General features: G+C 39.4%; 1 protein-coding gene across 1 annotated transcript in view; it reads left to right on the forward strand.

Moving 5' to 3' along the window:
* The window catches only part of LOC110049245 (uncharacterized), a 36,190-nt gene extending 20,744 nt beyond the window's left edge, over positions 1–15,446 (forward strand). Inside the window, exons 7-12 of the mRNA XM_089278471.1 lie at positions 151–258; positions 2,532–2,636; positions 3,132–3,227; positions 3,859–3,963; positions 8,264–8,377; positions 10,540–15,446. Coding sequence (XP_089134597.1) covers positions 151–258; positions 2,532–2,636; positions 3,132–3,227; positions 3,859–3,963; positions 8,264–8,377; positions 10,540–14,015 — 4,004 coding nt within the window. The 3' untranslated portion in view covers positions 14,016–15,446. The remainder of the gene's footprint in view (positions 1–150; positions 259–2,531; positions 2,637–3,131; positions 3,228–3,858; positions 3,964–8,263; positions 8,378–10,539) is intronic.
* Positions 15,447–22,500: the final 7,054 nt, after the last annotated feature.

Consider the following 22,500-nt stretch of genomic DNA (forward strand, 5'->3'; position numbering starts at 1 on the left):
TCTGGGAACCCTTTTATTATGCAATGCCATAATTTTACACCCGAAATGCCTAAAAGGTTGCTACAGCTGTAGCTATATATCTACTGCTCTAAAGGGTTTTTTTAGACAAAAAGTACATGTATTAATAATTCGTTTTGGTTAAATTCAAAGGCTCCTCTGGTCATGGCAGGCCACCTTCATTAGTGGAACACAAGCAGTTGCCTTTTCCTCCAGTCCCTCAGACTCCAGCTCAGACTTACCAGACAAGTCACCCTCAGAGTGAGTGGGAGAATGTTTTTTTTTTTACATTATGGATTCAATTTTCTGTTGCAAACTCTCTACCATAGTTTAATTAAATTGAGTACAGAGCTCCAAGAGGTTGGCGATCTGTACTGATAGAAGATTGCCATGTCACAAAATCCTTTGGAGTATGTGTGGGTGATGCCAGTGAATGCCTTTTTGTTATTGGAGGTAACAGTAACAGTGTCTTTATTATTTTCATAATTCAATTACATTGTATAAACTTTACTAGCTCACAGATAGCAAAGCTACATGTATTCTGGGCGAGCTACTAAATACTTTAACAGTATCATACAATGTATAGTTTACTGAAAAGAGAGAATAAAAGAGAAAAAAAAAGAAATTTGAGTAGATAAATAAAAATACACCAAAATATTATACCTAACACTTAATATAGAAATTAAGCGGTGAAATATGGTTGACATAAGACAGTAAAGTGAGTTAACAATAATAATCGAGAACTGTATTAATAACTAGATTATGAGCTCAAGATTTCTATGAGTTGATAGTTGATGAGGCCCAAGACCAAATCAACTATCACCCCATAGAAATCGAAAGTGAATAAATTGTTTTAACTGAATTTCCACTTCTGTTGAAATTCCCTTTCACCATTCAATGTGGCAGCAATATATTTTTCTATCTCGATTTTTTCATGCACTAATGAGATGAAGTTGCTGAAAACGAACATAGTATTACTTAGCGCGTTATATATAGAAAATATTTGCCTAGTATTATGAGGTGGTTGAGGGTCAAACGGTGAGTACAGGGACGAGTAATTTCAAATAATACCTCTGGCTCGGAGAGAAGTAAACTCACATTACTTATAGTAGAATACCGACTTTGGAACGTGTATCAAAAGGAAGACGCTTGTGGGCAGCTAATAAACAAATGACGTATGTTTGGAGTATACTAATAGTCTACTATAATATACTAATTAGTAATTAGATTATGAGCTCAAGATTTCTGTAGGTTGATAGTTGATGAGGCCTGTAATGTTACGCTATTCGAGAGCGCAAACAAGAGGTAATAAAGACAACAAACAGTCTTATAAGAACAACAACTCCATGTTTAATTCAGCACGGCAAGCACATGGTCTGAGAGTCATGTGACTACACATAACGTCACAAGGCTGAAGACCAAATCATCTGGGTGCACCATCATTTTTTTTCACTAATTTCAAGATTTTTAAAGTCAAGAAAACATTACATAAAATTAATGTTTTTTTGTTAGTCTTTTCAGGAATTTATTTATCCATGTGCATCAAAATATTCCTTTAAAACTTTGTTTAAACGGAAAAAACGTCACCATTTCGTAGACAACCTCCAGCCACTGCACTCCAGTGGCTGATAGTATATGAGTAGCTCAGCCATTCAGATTGCAGCATTTGCATTAGTATACTAGTAGAATTCTACTAATGCTAATTAAAGAGAGAGCACTAATTAAAAAGTGAGAGATACTTAGAGATTTCAATATAGGACATATGAACATTTATCTCGTCATTTTGAGAATTTGCAAGAGTATTTTACTCAATTCTCGTTTGAAGGGTGCCTTCCTTAATTCAGGGAGTTCTATGGGGATACCATGATTCCATATTTTTACACCATTTCTGGCACAGAAAAATAACTGATGATTTATTCACGATTGTTTCACATAAAAATTACTAGCTGCGGAGAATGTCTGCAATCAAAAACAATCAAAACCCTTTGATCCAACAGACAATGTGAAAATAATTTGCTGTGATAACTCTTTTCCAAAAAAGTATTGACTTTTTAACTTGGATTAGCTTCAGTAGCATTTTGAAAACTGGGCTGTAACTGCATGTTTGAACCAAAACCGAAATTGACAAGAAGACAAAGCCCAGACTTTGACTGGAATTCACAATTTATTAGTCAACCAAATTCAGCTGCCAAAACTATTATTGGTATTATTTTAATTTTCCATGGTGAACAAAATTGTTACTGCTTGGAGCAGTTGTGTATGGAATAGAATTTTGCCCCAGCATACATTGTCCTTTGTTTGATATGCACATAATTATAATCCATCAAATATTTATGCTCTTGGAAAACTGTTCGCTTCTTGGAACAGATAATGTCAGTGAACAGATATCCAGGCATATTTTCGTGCCAAATTGAGGCTATTGTTGATATATGCTGCACATAAACATAAGTTATACCAGCTATCAAAAAGGTAATGTACTTGTGTTCTTAAAAAGGTTAATCAATGACTTCAAACATTTTTTTTTTCTGGTCTAGGTTCCTCTGGCTACCTGCCTTCATCAATGGATTACAGTAGGTTTCCTTTGGCCCTGGTTGGTCAGACTCATGAAGGACCAAGCTATCAGACATGGCACTCTCCAAGTAAGTAAGAGTAACTGTATGTCATTACAACTTTACTTAACAAATGAGCGACTGAGAACCTTTGCAACAACCCTCCATCATGTTGCACAAAGTCCCCATTACATTCTTTTAAACACAAAACAGAATTGTGAGATAACCGATCATGGCAGGCCATATTCAGCGGTGGAATACGGTCAGTTGCCAGTTTATAGCCACTCAAGAAATTAATTGTTATTGGGTCTTACTTCAACTGGAGTCGATGGCTTATTCTGTCCAAAGCTGAAATTGAGGAAAAGCCACTAGCCTAACTCTGATTGGTCAACTCAGAATTAATACAGCAAATTCAGTTACTTTTATGACAGTTACTTTTTTTAGAGTTTCCATAGCAACCAAAATGTTTGCCGCTTGGAACACTTGTGTACAAATGTGATGTTGGTTCTTGAAATTAAGCATTTGAGTAGCACTATGTCAAAAAGAAATAACTAAATAGAATCTCTTTGTTCTTGTTGTGACTAGCCATGTTAATGACAGGGGGATACAGTCAGTTGCCTTTTCATGCAGCCACTCAGACTCATGGAGAGCCCATTTATCTAAGAAGTCATCATCTTCAGAGTGAGTAGAAAATTTTCTTGTGCAATGAAAACAAAATCTTATGATTATCATAACAACTTCAAACAGGGTTTTAATAGCCACTTGCCTCACAGCACTTTAGAAGTGCTATCATGTAATTACATGCTATCACATTGCTCCTGCATGTGCATGTAGATCTCACAGGCAAGAGATTAATTGTGAGCAGATATGTTTCGGGTTTTCATTGTTGTCTAAGTCCTACGCTGGTCAGATTACTGATGAAGCTTCGTTGAGCAACATTACACATTTTTACACAGTTTTGGTTCAATTAATGATACTCCTCACAAGTGAGAGATTTCTTTCTTTTCTGTGCCCCTTTTTTTGTATAATGCTTTGTTATTTCTGCGTAATGTAATTTGTTCAACAAGAGGTCACTCCTTTTTTACTCTTGCATGTTCAATCTGAGTACATAATATTCTTAGCTGTAAATTCAGTTGTAGCAGATATCATTGTCAAAAATGCAGTACCCAAATAGTATCAGAAAGTAATGATCTCAGGTGTTCTCAATTCACTTTTCTGTAAGAACTGTGAAAAAACAACTTCTCGGATTTGCACTGCACGTAAGTTATACTAGAGATTAGATAAGTGGGTTAATTTTTTTTTTCTGGTCAAGGTTCCTCTAGCTGGTTGCCATTATCAATGGAATATAGTCTGTGTTCTTCTACTGTGGCTGCTCAGACAAATGAAGGGCCTGATTGTCAGAGAAATTACTCTCAGAGTAAGTGATAGTAATTTTATGCAATTACAACATTTTATCATAGTCTAAGATAGTCTTAAGGTAAACCCGAACGATCTGATCAATTGGTTCTTTCTTGGTTGGGATGTTGGGGTTATTGACCAAGTGTGAGGTCAAGATGGCTGGATATTGGCCAAGTTCTTTTTTTGCGTGTTTATGGACCGAGACGGAGTCGAGGTCCATAAACTCGCAAAAAAAGAACGAGGTCAATATCAGGCCATCTTGACCGAACAAGCTTGGTCAATAAAGGATTCATTATATGGCTTTCAAGGAAATATTTCTTGCGGGACACGGCGGGTAGTCCCGAGCGGGCAAGATAGCCCCATCTTGCCCGCTCGGGTAACCTATCACAGCGCAGGATTTGATTCATCTTTCCCGCTCACGGAGGTAGCCATATAATAATGGCGCGTAATCATCTCGCTGTAAAATTTGATTCAATTTCAGTCGAGTTTACCTCTCTGATCGTTGCTGTATTTAGGAGAATTTCTGTGGAATGCACTTAACGAATTTCCTCGCTTTGTGCTGTTCAATTTAAAGTAGAAAAGTCTGATTTCAAGTGATTTTAAAAGCAACGACTGACAGAAATTGTTTTTATAGTAAAACTTCAAACTTCGATTTATCTCTCCCTCCATCATTTCACTCCTCACAGGAAGATATGAACTCAATTAATTGACCTCGCTCCCGGTGTGTGGCTTCATAGCTCAGTTGGTAGAGCATCGCACCGGTATCGCGGAGGTCACGGGTTCGAATCCCGTTGAAGCCCTGATTTTTGCAGGTTTCTTCTTTCCAATGGCTTAAATTGGAAAATTTACTGCAATGATCATTCTTCACTTTCGAAATTTCACACCGCAAAAACAATTTTGAAGAACTTAACTGGTGAAATAAATGCAACTAACATAAAGTAGCTCGAACAAAATCTTTTCATTAGTACATCTTTCTTTGTCTACTATCTGAGTTACTCGCTCGTTGCCAAGATTTATTACAAATCGTAAGTACACGGCGCGGCAGCCGATTCAATGACAAGAGCTGCGTAAACAAACTCATTTGTAATCTGTAAAACCAATTTACTGCAGGAAAAAAAAAAACTAAACATATTATTTGCCGGCTTAGGGTCGGTCCATATGGTAAAAAACTGTGACCTCAGGCAGCGTTCAAATAACATATATAACTAGTAATAATCATGGATTAGCTGAGTGCGTTCGAGTCAATACAGTTAACAGCATGGGATACTGCCTGGATAATTATACTGTCACACCACGTTCCTGGTTTTGACATTTGCTGTGTGTAAATTTGGCAAGTATCATCCACCATGCTCTGAACATAATGTTCTGGACTCAGTTCCAGCCATGCGAATTTGCAAGTGCAGATCTGCAGTTTTATAGAGCTGATGTGAAAGAGACGTTAAAAAAAAAAAACAATCACCACTGCCGGTGCCACGAAAATCCTGCAGAATTTAAGGTTTAAATTTGCAAGTCTCCATTGACATCTCCAGGAAACGAACGTCCTTTTAAACAATTATTGCAATAAATTCCAGAATACATCTAATATTTGCATGGAATCTATCACTGAACTACATAGATTTTTGGAATAAATATTACTCTTGGAGCCCAATTTATTTTTGTTGATTTTCATGACGAACACATAGTTTGAATAATAGCGTTCACTTCTACACCAAAAGGACACAAATTCATTATAAATAATGTGTTTGGCACACCGTTCATAAACTGGGATGTTAAATTAGCAAACACACAAGGTCAGGTTTCAAGTCCACATCGCTTATTTAAAGCGAATAAATGAAGGGCCAAATATTAAAAAAATAGCAACAAAAAGAACTCAACCTGATGTGTAAAACTGATAAGAAAACAAGAAATTATATTACTTCTTTGCCGTGCGACAAAATGCCCAACAGAAGCCGAGAAAATTGAATAGGGGAAATGAGTTCATTATTGACTTCGGAGGACAAAACGAAAAATTTCCATTCTTGTAGTATATACAACGGCCAACATTTTAGAAAACAACGGAAAGACACAAGTAAAACATATTTGAAAACAGCAAATGAAATAATTTCTTCGCCGCGTGACGAAATATTACAGCGCAGCGAAAGAAAACGAGCCAATTGTATTGAGATCAATCGTATTTCAACGGTGTTAAATTTGTGGCCACTTAGGTCTTTTCTCAGCAGTTCTGTAGTAGCTGAATAAGACTCCAAAAAATATATTTCAAAGAAACCGAATAAAACTAAATAAACAAACCGCGTGGAGGTCACCGTAAATTAAATATGCAGAAATCCAGCATGCAAGTTTCCGTTTACTTTTAAAACCTAAATTCCTTAATACACGGAACCAGATGAAAATAAACGCAAAAGGAAGTTCAATAACAATAAATTTTCATTCAGAAACCTATGTAAAAGTTAAAAAATGTTCAAGATTTTCGCAGACGTACTTCGCTGCATGTCAGCATGTTCTTAATTCTTCACGCTAAAGTGAAAGCTTGAGTTTTTGCCGACGACTTCTCCGACTTTTGCAGTCATTTTATCGGCCGTGGGGTTACCAATCGTTCCAAAAGTTGAATTCAGCTTCGAAGTAATACTGTACATTACTATTTTTGTTTTCTAAAGTCCGGGAAACTGCTTCAAAACCTCGATCGATATTCAAAACTTACTTGAAAGCGTACAACCAATCGCCATGGTTTGATATAATAATAACGCTTTATTCACTCTAAACACGTAAAACACATCTACATAGAAAGTAACAAAAACTACAATAACTTAAGAAATAGATATGTTTAAAGTCAAGGGCACCCAACGGAATATTTCGGTAAAATATCTGTTCGGATGGAAGGTTACCTAAAAATTTCGAAATTTTTTTCCCAGCGACGCTCTAGACTTTTCAAATGTTTTCGGAAAACCATAAAGTTTCCTTAGAATTTTCGGCATGATGTGCTCACTTTTATCATGTCCCATAATTTTCGGACGGTTTTCTTTGTTCTCTAAAGTTTTCGTCTGGCGTAATTATTCCAAAAGCTGCTAAAAGTTTCCGTAAGCATTAGAGGTAATCAGGAATGTACATGAACCTAATGAAAGATAAGGGCGATTGAGCTCGGCATTAGCCTACTTATCAGATTATCGGAGAAGTTATTTTTGTGGTTTGAGCATCTAAAACGATCAAATTATTCAGTTTTGACCGTAAAAAGATTCCTACGCCAACAACAATCCCTTGATCGGTTCAGAAACGCTCGTAAACCTAGAAAAGGTGTTTCTCCTTGTACAGTATATGCAGTGTTTCGTCACCAAATGTGAGATCAGAACGGAAATATAAAGAAAAGCCTAAGTTTTCAGCTTTGCTTCTTTCTAAATGCCAGCAGTGCGTGCCTATTATGTATTATCACGTCGCCTTCCTCGCCACGTTAATGAAAGCCATATATGCAGGATTCATCTTTGCTTCGTTTGTTTGACCCTGTTTACACCTATTATTTGTCAGCTCTCCAAAAACCTTGAACTTTTTTAAGCCCTGAATTTAATTGAAGGCCGGGATTTCAGTAGCTTGTTCAATAAAAGAGATGGATGTCTAGCCTGCTCCAGTTTCAGAGTTTGTGGAAGCCAGTTAGCCGTCGTGTCGGCGTGTGTCCTGATTTGAGCCATGAGGATAAACGAACCTTGGGGTTTTCGAGTTATTCCCCTGCCTTTGAGGACTCTGTACTCGCTGATCTTCCATTCTGAGGACACCTAAACATCGATTTGTAATGTCCTTTCTATTACAAATCTCAAAGCAGTAATTTCTCCATGTTAGCCTTTGAAGTTTGTAGACGCGCCATTATTGTTACCTACCAGTTCCCAGCGGCCAAAAAAATGTTCACATGAGGTCGAGGCCATTTGTGCAACGCAGCCAGCCAGCCAGTCCAAGATGGCGTCCAAACCCTGAAATCATCTGGCATCGCGGAAAACCCGCGGGAATGACCCGATTAGTATGCGTTCTCCTATCGTCGAACGCAATTAAGTACTTGCTAACCTACAATGTGTGTGTGGCTTGCTTCAGCCGTGCTGGGGAATTTTCGCCCTGTGTTGTTCTGAATGGGGTTCGCTGTGCTTGGTTCGTACTGACAGGACCTCAGGCAATGTTCGTCAGTACGGCCCTCGCACTAGGCTATTAAGAGGTGAATACTGAAAATAATTTTTAGGCTATCCCATAGGCCCTCCACATTATATTTACAAATGCTGCGTTACATTGTTTTGTAGGAACAAAGAAGAATTTTTTTTTAATTACTTTGGTTCTTATTTTCAAAGGCTCCTTTGTTCAACGCAGGCCACCTTTATCAATGGAACACAATCAGTTGCCATTTCCTGCATGCAGTCAGACTCCAGTTGAAACTTCTCAGACACAAAGTCATCATCCTCGGAGTGAGTAGGGAATTTTTTAATATGTAGCCAAAACAAATAACGACTTCAAACAGGTACATGTAGTTATAGCTACTCACCTCACTGCATAACTGAGATTCTCATTGATAGAAAAGAAATATCTTGTCAATATCTTGTAATCCATTGGACCAATTTTTAACAGTGTCGATGTAGAGCAGTGTTGTTCCCAGACAGAATTCAAGAGCTTTGTAAACAAAAAGGTTTGAAGTTATGTCACTTCACCTCTTTAGGTTTACACACCTTACATGGATATTCGAGCGAAGTCACACTCTTAAGTCCTGTCCAGACGGGAAAAGTTTGGCGGCCAAACACGATCACACATTTTTTGTTGACCAAGCCTGTTGATGACGTACTGAGTGGGCAATCGGTTGTTTGAATGAACAAAATGTTTTACAGTGTTTGATCAAGGGTGCTTACCATTTACAAAAACCATCCGGTTGGAAATTTCAGGCACAAACATTAAACAACTAAATCCGACGTTGCGGGCGGGGGAATCGCTATAAAGTATATCCACATCATCTAGAGAGACTTAAAAGAGCAGAAAAATAGCATCACCTCAAATCACAGCTCATATTTTCTGAAGCTTCCCAAATGGAATGGCACGAACCATTTGATTTTCCAACTGGAATTTCCGGTTTTCCCATGTAAATGGTAAGTACCCCAAATGTGTGACGTCGTTCAAATTCTATCAAACTCGATCAAACAAGGTGTCCAAACGGAAAAAGGTTTGGTCAACAAACAATGTTTGATCGTGTTTGATCGCCAAACATTTCCCATTTTGGCCGAGCTTCCTATACATGAGTACATATCCTTCACAGCGTCGCTTCTCAAGTCTACTTTGGGAAAGCAAAAATGCGTTCCATGATTGTTTGTCAACGAATCCAATCGAGCGAATAATATGAATGAAAAAAAAAAAAAACTTATACGTTCTTCAGTGAAATGTACGCGTGTTGACGGTGCCTCACACGCATACCCACTGCTGCTCTATTATTTGGTCGTCTTATGCTGTGGAACGTAAAATGAAGTTAAAGATAAACGAAAAGATTTAACCTTTATTTTAAATTAATGTGATATTCATAATTTTGTCGCTGCTATTCGAGGACCATGGTTTCATTCCTGTCCTCCAGCTCGAACACACCATTCTATAAGCTAATAATAGAAGCTAGAAGCCAATTAAATGCATGCGTAGTGCATTGTTAGGGCTTTTTTCATCTTGACAATAAAGTTGACAGTTACTTGTGATAATACATTGTTCGTGGCTAGTCTTACGCAGCTCGTTTCGTCCCGGCAAAGGGACTCATCAGAGACCTGACAACTTTATTGTCAACTTTATTGTCAATTTTCACTCGTGAATTTGTGCGGTCGGGAATCCTTATGCGATATAGGGCGAGATTGCTGTCATCATTTTGTTAGCGAACGGGACTTTGGGCGCGATGCCCAACGAGTTTTTTTCATCTTCACCCGAAAAAAATAATCAATATCAAGGCCGAGATTACATTGATTTAATTTTTGTTAGTTTCAAATCACTATGTTATGAAACATAAAAATACCGTTAAATTGCCTCAATTAATACGTAGAAAATAGACTTAAATATCTTAGAGGAAAAATATCCTTCCAGTAACAAAAATATTAATTCGATAATATCATAGATGACAAATTACTCCTTAATTTTGGCGCGAAATTGCAGCATTAAGTTAGAATTTCACATGTGAAATTACAAAATTGTCATGGTAACGTTTGGCGCGAAATTTTTCGATAAAATAAACAAGTCAAAAACCCAGGATTTTAAGCGTAATATTTGTCACCCACGATATTACAAGGTAAGAGGCTCGGGAAATTATAAAAATTTTGACAAAACGCGCATGAAATTATATCCTAATTTAACTCGTCACCATTTGATTAGCCATATTTGTAAAGCCCTCTACTGTTAGGGAGGTTTATTTTTTTGGAGTCGTAGCAATGTTTCAAAGATTTTTGTCAATCTTTTTGCTGTTTCACGTCGCTGTATCTAGAGAGTTTAAAACACATTATGTGCACCTATGATTATATATTCCGAAGTTGAACTGTAAGTCCAATTCTAACGTAAGCACGATTATTTTTCTTTTACTAATATTTCCCCCTAAAAATATGTTTTCTCTCATCAGAGGCTTCTCCTGCAGACATGTTTGATGTGAAAGCCTGTCAGAGGAAACTTGCAGAGCATTATCAAAAAACAACCAAGGTGCCCACCACTGCTTGGTCCTCAGTATTACAGGTGGAGCTTGAGAAGATCTACACTCGACTGTCCTGGGTGAAACAAGAACAAACCACAGCTGGGTCATCACAAAAGAAGCTGAGCCATTACACTGAAATGTTCACTGAGAAGACAAAGAACGGAGTTGTAGCAAAGAGAATTCTCGTGAAAGGAGAGACTGGAATTGGAAAAACGACTTTCGTTAAGAAGCTGCTCGTGGATTGGTCGAATCTTGAGGAGGCGATGATTGATAAGGAACGGAAAGATGCACTGAGGAAGTTTGACCTCGTTCTTGCTGTTAATCTCAAAGAAGTATCTAAGTGCCAGACGTTTAAAGAAGTAATAAGTCGCTCTCGGCTGTTTCCAGAAGACGACGAAAAGTCAGTAGACGATCTGCTCTGTTACATTCATGAGAATCAAGACAAAATTTTGCTTGTGTTTGATGGCTATGACGAGTACCGCACAGGCAGCGAAGCAGAGGAAAGGTATGGCAGCAGAAGCAAGTCTCAAATTTTCGAAATATTCCACGGGAATCGTTTGAGAGACTGTACTGTCTTGGTAACCACTCGATCTTCAAGAGCAGATGAGATACGCGGACCTGCTGACATGCAAGCCGAGATCACCGGGTTTAATATGCCTGATCGAGAGGACTTCATGAGAAAAATGCTGGATAGCCAAACTGAGGTGGATGGTCTGTTGCATTTCTTATCGGATAGTAACATGGAAGACCTAGCAAGAGTTCCGTTACTGACCCTCTTTTTTTGCTTGCTGTGGAAGAAAGAAAAGCAGAAATTGATGGAGCTAACCGAGCGTAAAGCTAAATTGTATCAAGCAATTGTGGAACACATTTTGCGGCACAGCCACCGACGGCACTCCTCTTGTAAGACCTCGAAACTGAAAGAAACGGATGACGAGATTCTCGCTGAAATTGGAAAGGTGGCTTTAGCAGGTCTTCTCAAAGGCGATCTTGTGTTCGAGTTTGGAGAACTGCCTGAAAAGGTGCGCGGCGAAGAGGGTGTCATTGTTGGCCTTCTTCAATTTTCTGAGTACGGACCAAGTCTAGAACCAATGGAAATGGTATCCTTCATCCACACGAGTATACAAGATTACCTAGCGGCGTGGTACCTCATCTACAGCTGTATCCCTAATGGTAATCTTGGTGAAATTGAGCAGCACGCCGGCACATTTGAGAATTGTGTTGCCTTGGAGAATGTTTTTCAGTTTGTTTGTGGTTTGTCTGACGAAGGAGCAATAAAAGTACTTGAACACTTGAAGTCAGTCAGAATCTCTGACCCAACACTGGATTTATCAAAGACGATACCGGACATAGAAACCGAGACTGACGTGCCTCTTTGTGACATTACTTATAGGCAGCCGAGCTTCAGTAACTTATTTTATGATTCCTTTCGTGAAGTTCAATCAAAAGCTGAACTCTTAAGTCATTTTCTTGATTGCACTGGTGGAGTCATCAATGTCACCAGAGATAGACCGGTTTCTGAACTGATGCCAAACGTAAACGTCTTGACTAAACTAGCACATAATTGTGTTTTTAGTTTCATTGGGGAAGTCCTTTTATACCTCGTCACTTCTTATACAGCTTCTCCATCTGCGCATAAAGAATGCGTTGAAGACTCAGTATTGTACAAGTCACTTGATTTTTTCAATTGTTTGAAGACGCCACTAAGAGTAACTGAGACTTCTGAAGTTCTCACGGTTGAAGAATTCATAAGGAAGCTCAGCTTGAAATGTTTAAACGGCTGCTTGTTTATTTCCATCCTCAGTTTCCGTAACGGTCAGTTTCAGTTTTATACAACTGAGTTGTTCCTGACGTGTGATGACCACGCCAGGTTATTTACGGAATCTACTACGATTTCTGTTCCATCTAACGCTGCACGTTTGTGTTCAGAACAGTCATGCCTGAAATTGTTATGTTTTCTGCATTGTCATAACCTAAGCAGCCAAACAGTGAAAGCTCTTAGTGCAGTCATTGGAAATTGTAAGCATTTGAGTGGCATTGAAGTTGAGAAGGGTGATGACTCCATATGTTATTTGTTGGAACAAATGCGAAACCCCAGTAAGTGCTCTCTGATGATTGGAGTTGACTCGATCGGTGCTCATCTTACATCAGTTGGTGCAGTGCAGCTTGCCAGTTTGTTACCGAGATTTAACGTCATCGCTCTTAGCCTTGACCTGAAAGACTGCTGTGCTGCAGCACTGAACACATTGGTTGCTAGTATCACACACAAGACTCTCGAGAGACTGATACTTAGAGGAATAATTCTGACTCCATCAGCAGCTAAGGCGCTCGGTCGGTCACTTCCTGAAATGTCGTCACTACAAAAACTCGTGTTAACTGGTGTGGATGGAAGCATTTTACAAACTGAGGAAATGGAGGCGCTGTTTGGCGGATTTAACAAAGCAATTTCTTTGTTCACGTTAACTTTCTGTGGTTTCAGCGTGAGAGGTTGTCTTTCTCCACTCATCAAAAGACTCCCCTTCTTCCCCAATTTGACAAAGTTAAAGCTTGAAAGGTTAAACATTGATGAAAATGACCAGTGTAGTCTGTTGAAGAACTTTAGATTCCTGACGGAACTTGAGGTGCACATACGTGGAGAGACATGTCTTGATTCCTTTCATTACTGCACATCAATGGATGAAAAGATACTGAAGCTGGGTGTAGTAAGTCTGACTCCAGCAGTAGCCGCAATGCTGGGACGTTTACTTCCTGAATTGTCGTCCCTAAAAAAACTCGGATTATTTGGTGCGTGTGGAAGCATTTTGGAAGCTGCGGAAATGGAAACGCTCTTTGGCGGATTTAACAAAACACTGCCTTTGCGCACACTAGTTTGCGGTGGTTTTAGCGCGAGAGGTCGTCTTGCTCCACTCTTTAGAAGCTTTCGCTTGTTTCCCAATTTGGTAATCTTGGGGCTTATAAAGTTAAACATGGATGACCATGACTTAAGTGGTTTGTTGGAGATTTTTCAGTTCATTCCTAATCTGCAAACACTTTTCCTATCCGACCATCCTCTCGGTCGTGCCGTAACATCTATCGTGCCACACGCGATCAACTTGAAGAAGCTTCAGTGTCTTTTCATTGACAACACTAGTCATTCTGAGGAAGATTTGAATTATGTCGGAGACATCGTCCAGCAAGCACTACCTGAACTAGTAGTAGTCGTCAAGGACATCAGCGATGGCGAACTCCGACTCATCATGGACATCACCGAAGATGATGACGGCGATGATGACGACGATGATAACGACGATGATGACGACGATGATGACGACGATGATGACGACGATGATGACGACGATGATGACGACGATGATGACGACGATGACGACGATGATGACGACGATGATGATGACGATGACCAGCATTTTTAGAACGGTGTAATCCGATTTGATTTGACTTTTTTCCTTTGTGATCCTAGACCACCCCCATGGGATAATTTTCATAGCAGCTTATCTAAATTTCAATTTTAGCTAAAAGCAAGAAGCGGCTTTTATTACCAAACTTAAGCTACTTTCGTCTCTTGTAAAAAGGCGAGGAATGTAGATTCCTCCCAGAAACAGGTGTTTTCGTAGTGTGGCAAAGTCTCAGCTGATATATCGCGACAATAAGATTTACACTACTGAGACGATAGGTTTATCCGCTGGGAGCCGTATTTCAGTTGAACGGACACTTGAACTGCACTGAGCGGGGAACTTCTCTAAATTCGGGAAAAATGGACTCGGAAAATGACCACGGCTTGTGGAAACGCATGAGGGGTGATTACCGCCAAAATTAAGCTTGGAATTTTATTATGCTGTTTGCCAATGCGGTTTTTAATGTTTTCACTGGTGTTTTTAATGTTACGAATTGTGTTTAACCTGTTCTCAATTATGGTCGCCGAGACGTCGCTGTTGTTTTAATGTGTTGCTCCTGTATTCGATTATTCGTTGCGAATTATGTTTGTGTTATGCGAACTTCGATTCTATTAATCGTGTTCCGAATTACGTTCTCCTAAATCCGGGTCTTCAGAGAGCTCGACCGCTATGGTCTGGCGCGAGTGATAAATTAATTATGCATATTCTTCATATTCAGCGTAATAATATTGTCCCAACGAACGCTCACAACTGTGTTATACAGAGTTTCAACACGATAAAAAACTGAATCCTGGTTATCAGAATCCAAGTTTGGCTAGGCAAGTTGTTGTAAAATCGCATTTATCCGTGCTCGAAGACGATTCCTCACAACTTCCGCCAACGACAGTCGCATTAATTTTCTTTTCGCGGGAAGAACATGCATAACTAAATTATCATGCACTCGCGCCAGACCATAGCGGTCGAGCTCTCTGAAGACCCGGATTTAGGAGAACATAATTTGGAACACGAATAATAAAATCGAAGTTCGCATAACATCATACGGAACGACACAAACATAATTCGCAGCGAATAATCGAATACGTTTTGGCGAACATAATTGAGAACAGGTTAAACACAATTCGTAACATCAAAAACACCATTGAAAACATTAAAAACCGCACTGGCAAACAACAAAGACATAATGAAATTCCAAACTTTTGGCGGTAATCGCCCCTCATAGAAATGATCTACTTCACTAGAGGCTTCTACAGACGTCAAGGATGAGAAAGGACACGGTTCCAACAGTAGCTAACAGTAGTTTATTCAAACTTCGTGTACAGTCGTCAGTGTAATCATGGCAATATGAAATCGACGAATAATTATAGAAGGACAACTTAAGCAAAACAAAGTTCAGTTTGAATAAAGTGAGAGCGGAGGAAACAAAGCTCTCAATGTGTTGTCAAACTGAAACTACTTCTGTTGGTTTTTGAAAAAAAGGGTTTTAAAATGCTAATCATGGAACAATGACTGCGACCACATCCACACTACTGTCACGAAAATACCCTGCGAGTAGTTGGGAATTCGGAAAAAGAACTTTCGATAATTAGCCAAGACACTATGCACATACTGTTGTTAAGGGACGAACCATTAGAAAAGTGATGGGGGGGGGGGGGGGGTGATAACAAATTTTTGGGCCGCTTACGGTTGTTATCCTTGTTACAACAATCCAGAGGGAAACACGCTTGCAGCGACGGAGTTTGTCAGACTCCTAGAGGACTCGGGATCTGTTACAGAAAAACAATCCAACGGGAAACAGGGAATACGCAGTACTTGGGTCCAACAGTAGAGTTTAATCCACTAACTTACTCGGAACGTATAACGTAACCAATACGGGATAGTGGTATCCGGCGTCCCACCACCGGGGGCGTAACCCAAGAACAATTTACAAAACACCTGTACTTATGCTAGACTCTAAACAAGTAATCTAATATTTCGTTTAGTAATCCTAAACCCCTATTGGCTGCCAATGAGCTCATTGCTGTGCTAGGCTATTCCATCATAGGCAGTCAGTTATTCTGCTCGTAAATATTAACTACTTATAACTTCAGGTAGTTCTCACTACAAGGTGTTACACGATAATACAGATAAACAGGTGGTTACCATGGTTATTGGACTTACACTTGATTGCTAACTGTCGGCTTTTTGATGGTTATGAATATCGGCAAATTCTCCCCTCACACTGTACCTCAGCTCATTAATGTTATCAGTTCCTGGTTGAAAGCAGTAGAGCTTACATGTAAACTCTTGAAGGCTCTGAAAAAAGCATATCTGATAGAACCCACTCCATCTCCAGCTGCTTAAACATTTCTTGGTAAGATGTCTGTTGCTTGACAAGTCGTAGGGCTGTTATCTTTTCCCTTCCAGGGAAAACACTCACTGTGTCACAACCAATGAAAGCATGCATACCAATTAGGCATTTGGGGGCTCACGGATTTAACGTTAAATCCGTGAGCCCCAAAATTAAACATTGCACATTCGCAGGATTTTAGTCATATCCTGCACGCAATGCTGTAGGTGTTTTTTGCTGTTCACACCCTTGTTGGAACGTGATTTGTACTCTAAAGAATAGGTATAAAATAAGTTCCTTTATGTATCTTGTTCAAACTCCCTGATGAAGTCTGTATGATCAGACGAAACCGGTCGGAAAAAACAAAGCAAGTTGACAAGATCTGTTGATGAAGTGCTGCTCACTAGTATTATTTAAAAAAAAAAAAAAAAAGAACTGTCATAACCACCGCCTTGTAGCCCGATTTAGCTACATGAGCTGCATGTAGAATAAGCCGGGTATCAGCTTCTTCCTGTGTGGAGTTGAGCTCTTCAACTATATTGGCAGCTTGTGAGGTAATCTCGTAACAGTCACTAGGCTGATTTAGCAAGAGAACGGGAACGCCACTTGACGACGGCGCGCGCAGAACAAACACCCAAATATGGTCAAATTAGAACAGAATCCAGGTTATTCCGCGCGCCCTGCAGTCGTCATCTGACCATATTCGGGTATTTGTACTGCGCGCGCCGTCGTCAAGTGACGTTCCCGTTCTCTTGCTAAATCAGCCTATTTTCACACGAAAAGTGACCTCGCCTGTCAACTTTGTTCGGTATTAATCCCGTCTCCACCCCTTTATCACAAACTCTGTGAGGGCCTTTCTATTCTTTGGATTCAAAAGGAATTTTCTCCACTGCTGTACCTTGTGTTCGGATGCGTCCGCACGTAGACGCGCTAAGACCCTTAAAAGGTTTTTTCTTCGTGCGTTTTCAAGAGCTATTTGGCGGGTAACTTCTACAAATCTGCATTTTGGTCTGAACTATCTGCGTTGATGGTTCCGGGGGAAGTTGTGGTCCGAAATGCCTCGCCTGCACCGCTATCCCATTTACTCTACGGGATGTTCTTTCACCCGATAACGTTTCTTCTAGGCGGTTAATGTTATCCCATGCCAGAGTAGTGCCAATATGAGGCTGGATGTTATCTGGCAATGGGATTTCATTTGTTGACGTCATTTTCTTAAGACACAGTGCAGTGTTGATTTCTTCAAGCTTGGAATAGGCGATTCCGTGGCCGCAACGATTAAGCATTTGGATGAGTTCAACGTTATCTGTCAGGGTCTTCACAGCATAGGGAAGAGGGATCTGTTTGGATGTCTTAATCTTTCCTCTGCTCACTCCAAACATCAGATCTTGGGCGAAGGATTTCATCAACCTCTGCACTCTTGGATGACAGTTTTTATCTGGCCACTCTTTTTTTCCAGTCAGATACTTTTGCAAGAACGAACCCTGCTCTTTGGGAACATCCATTGAGCTCTTAGCGAGATCTGAAGGGCGTGGAGACTATGACATCTTGTTTTCTGTTCTTTGAATAGCTTCGCGAATGTCAGTAGCAGCCCGGTGTATATTTGAGCTCCGAGAAGACTGGCTTGCATTGTCCTGTTTTTCCAGAAGAAGGGTTGTTATGTATTTGGCTACATTAAGTGTGTCAAATTGGCGGGAACTATGAAGACACGGGTGGTTTCTAACAAATTTTCAAAGAGGAAGACATCGCCAAATCCTGCCTGGAGATTCTGTCTGGTGTGCTTTTTTGTGGATAACTTGATTTCTTCAACAACCAAAGACGTAAGATACGTACGATATAAGTAGTTCTGTCATTTCAGTCAATCTGACTATTTTCTCGTTTGCAAGAACATCCGATCTGATGTAATCATCTGATGTAATCATCTGATGTAAGCATCTGATGTAAGCATTTGGTAAGCTTCTGACTCGAGATTAGCATACTCACCTTCTAGCGATTCGCCACAGCCATCGGAAGCCCCAGCGGGACTTGCCTCAGCCCTAGTATAGCTCTTGTAGCATGTCCTGTGGTAACAAGCTTCAGCTGTTACGATTTCACGCGACGCAATTGCGAGAATCCTGCCGTCCTTCTTTTCCATGGCTGATTTTCTAATTGAGTGATCTGCACGCAAATCTCTGCATTGTTCCAAGGGTTCGCCGATTTCTGGTTCCCTTAAGATACTTCTTTTCACAGAATATGCAGACATGTTCGTAAGTCATGCTATTGGTAGGGGACTTGGTTGTTGGGCGTCAGTTCAGCTTGCTGCTTTGAAATTCTTTCCAAGAGCTTTTTCATGGTAAAAACGCTACGACATTTTCTGTGATAGTAAATGTTGGGATTTCTCCTTCATTTAATGTCTCAGTAGTATCAAGGTGTTTGTGTGTACGAACAGCATCTGTTCGCCTCTTACAAGTGTACTTCAGGACTCCTCATCTTTTGGTCTAAATAGTTCCGTGTCATCGTCAGTACAGTGAATAATACATGCACAACTGGACTGTTCTGAACGTGATCGCTTTTGAGCGATGTTTTCTTCTTCAGGCGTCACATTTCCTCTTTTTGTGCCACCTATTCAGTGATGCAAGGTTCTACGTCAATATTAAGACTTAAAGATTTTAAAAAGCCATTTTTAAACCGGTTTAATTTAAGCGCTGAAGTTTGTATTTATTTATTCAGGTGTTCGTTCTTCACCAAAAATGATTTTATATAAACAACAAAAGCAGCACAAAAGACCATCCGCACTGGTCATTGTAAATTAACCTAGTCACTATATATGACTGAAATCATCTTTAGCAATGTATGAAATGACCCTCATATCAAGGGAAAACTATTATTTAACATTATTTTCCTTTTGATGCATTTCAAACTCCATATTTTTCAAAATCTTTCATTATGTCATCTACTGCTACACCTTTCGTATAAAATGACGAATGATATGTACTCGAACGCCTATTTCGAGGATCTGTAAGTTTCTTGTCAAAAATCGACACTATCAGTTTAAGATTTAGTTAATTGATTTCTCTAAATGTTTACCTAGATGCTTACTGTTTATTTATCCCCTGAGAACATTTCTCGTTTCTATAAGGAACCAAAATGTTAGCACAAATTAGCCCTACTCACCTGTCAAGAATGCCGCCATCTTTGATTTACCCATGATGCAATGTGAATGACATCGTTGGTTGTTTTTTAGTTTTTCGTGTAATCCTGACACAAATTTCTACTTCTAACAACTCCGAGGAGAAATACAAATGTTTTCCTTTTTTCAAATATCTTAAGTACTGATAAAACGATCGTGACCATTATTTAGAGGATCTTCTTCTGAGCCTCGTTTTCATGCTGAAGCCATTTTTTTGCAAAATTTTAAATTAAAAAATCTCACACAAAGCCACTCATTTAGAAAGGTTATCATACAAATTTGAAAACAACTCATGCAGTAGTATCAGCTGATAACACTTAGGTTTTGTCCTTAGGTTTGGTACCGAAAAGTGGCAAGCCAGCGTACGGGGTCCGGGGGTATGCTCCCCCGGAAAATTTGAAATTGTAGGTTGCCAAAGTTGCGATTTCATGCATTTTCGAGGGCAAAGTGTCACGGAAAATGAGTTTTTTAAGATCATAAAATTAGATGTAGCAAGTAGCGCTGTTTCACCTTTTTAGTTATTAAAAAACTATTTTCTTCTTGAAACGTCTCAGTCTGTAAGTCTTAATTTATTCTCTCAGGTTGTATGTGTACAAATTTTAATGACCGGAACAGGTGGCTACATTCTATTTTACAGCAGATAGAATTCTGCCGTTCTACTGAGAACCCTGTGACTGATGTCAGCTGACATACCAGCAACTAACCATCGCAAGTGTTTGGAAAGTGCAAAGTTACTTTTTAGTGTCAAATAGTCGTCCACCAAGTCTGTATGGGCATGTGACATTTAGTGAACGCCGCTTCTTTTGGGCTATCAGTTATGACTGATCCCCCTTCTGTCATCCTAAAAATCCAATGATCCCCCCCCCCCCCGCCAAAAAAAAAAAAAATCCTCCGACCCCCCAGGCGATAAATCACGACCGGTCCCCAATGTACAATACGACAGAAGTAATTATAAACTTGGAGTCTGATCATTTATGAATCGCTAGTGAGTTCCCAGTCGATAGTTAATGTAAAGCGAATAACACTTTGATTTCACTAGTTTTGTTAACTCGTGTCAAGAGACGAAATCTACATTCGTAAGAGTGGAGATTATTCGCCCTGAAATTAACGCAAGCGATTACAGTACTGTTGCCGACTTCTGTTTTATTTGAAAGAACACCAGAATTTATTTTGGAACTGGCATTTCAAGAAGGTTACTGTATTTTCTCGATTAATAACCCTTTAATTTAAACCCCCTTAGCTTTTGTTTCAAATTTGGCCTGGCTAGCCAGACATATTTTATTTGTTTATTCCTTATATTCTATGGTAATTTTTGTTGCCATTTCTTGAGGTCCTACTTACAGGTAGTCGGCTTTTAATTCGATACTAAGCAAAAAAACTTTATTATTTCAATATTGCTTTTATAAAGGTAAACAAATCCCCGCAAGTTACTGCAAAAAATAAAATTGACGCCCCATGCAAGAGAAAACCACTGCAGGGCACGTTGGCTCTTCAGTGGTTTTCCTTCTCACGAAATGTTTGAGAAACGCGTTTCACGCCGAGATGCTGAATTTTCATTGCAATTTAAAGAAACAAAATTTCGACTTCTCATTTTTACTATTTTGGCGAAAAAAAAAAAAGGTTCTCCCGTGTTTTTCACTTAGACCCCGTGTTTTCCACCATACTCCGTGTTTTCCACCAGACCCCGTGTTTTCCACCAGATCCCGTGTTTTCCACCAGATCCCGTGTTTTCCACCAGGTCCCGTGTTTTCCACCATACTCCGTGTTTTCCACCAGACCCCGTGTTTTCCACCAGATCCCGTGTTTTCCACACCCCGGGACCCCGTACCCGATTGTCACGAAACTAACCAAACTTACGAAACTGACTTTCGGTCACGAGACTAAGTTCCGGTAAGGTGCATTCCCTACATCTGTTGGGTATTTTGTCTCGCGGCAAAGAAGTAATATAGTTTCTTGTTTTCTTATCAGTTTTACATATCAGGTTGAGTTCTTTTTGTTGATATTTTTTAAAATATTTTGGTCCTTCAGTTATTCAACTGTACATAAGCGATGTCGACTTGAAAGCTGTTCCTGTGTGTGTGCCAATTTAACATTCCAATGTATGAACAGTGTCCAAACACCTCGTTTATCATGAATTTGTGTAAGAATTACAATTAAGTGTCGTTTTGTTGTGGAAGTAAACGCTATTATTCAAAATATGTTTTCGTCAGGAAAATCAACAAATATAACTTGGGCTTCAAGAGTTGTATTAGTGAGTGATAGATTCCATGCAAATATTAGATGTATTCTGGAAATTATTGCAATAATTGTTTACGAGGAGGTTTGTTTCGTGGAGATGTCAATGGAGACTTAGTCTGGGGTTGCCTAAGTGAAAGACTTCCAAATTTAAACCTTAGATTCCGTATGATGTTCGTGGCACCGGCAGTGGTGATTGTTTTTTTTCTTTTTTTTTTTAAGTCTCTTTCACATCAGTTCTATAAAACTGCAGATTTGCACTTCCAAATTCGCATGGCTGGAATTGAGTCCAGAAGATTATGTTCAGAGCATGGTGGATTATACTTGCCAAAATTACACACAGCAAATGTCAAAACCAGGAACGTGGTGTGACAATAAAATTATCCAAGAATTATCCCATGCTTTTAACAGTATTGACTCGAACGCAGTCAGCTAATCCATGATTATTACTAGCAATGAAATTCATTCTTGCACGCAGTGAATCAAGGTTTTAGCTAGGATTCTGTGAGAGGCAGTCCAGTAACAAAATATGGAGCCAAAGGGCCTATTGCGCTTGGGGGTGGGGGCAGGAGAGAGAGAATTTTGCAAAATTGAAGCTTTTTTGGTGCGTTTTCCACGATTTTCAGCCCATCAATTTAATGTATCGATTGGACTTGAATGATAATGCATCGTTTACTTCGTCAAAACTTCAGATTGAAACAGCCCGTACTAAACGCATCAGTTGTGTTAACTTCTCCATGATTGTCTTTGATTACGATGTTTGTCTAACGTTGATC

This window comes from Orbicella faveolata, unplaced genomic scaffold (assembly GCF_042242905.1).
Source record: "Orbicella faveolata isolate gen_17 unplaced genomic scaffold, um_ofav_v1 contig_46, whole genome shotgun sequence".
In the NCBI taxonomy this organism is placed as follows: domain Eukaryota; kingdom Metazoa; phylum Cnidaria; class Anthozoa; order Scleractinia; family Merulinidae; genus Orbicella; species Orbicella faveolata.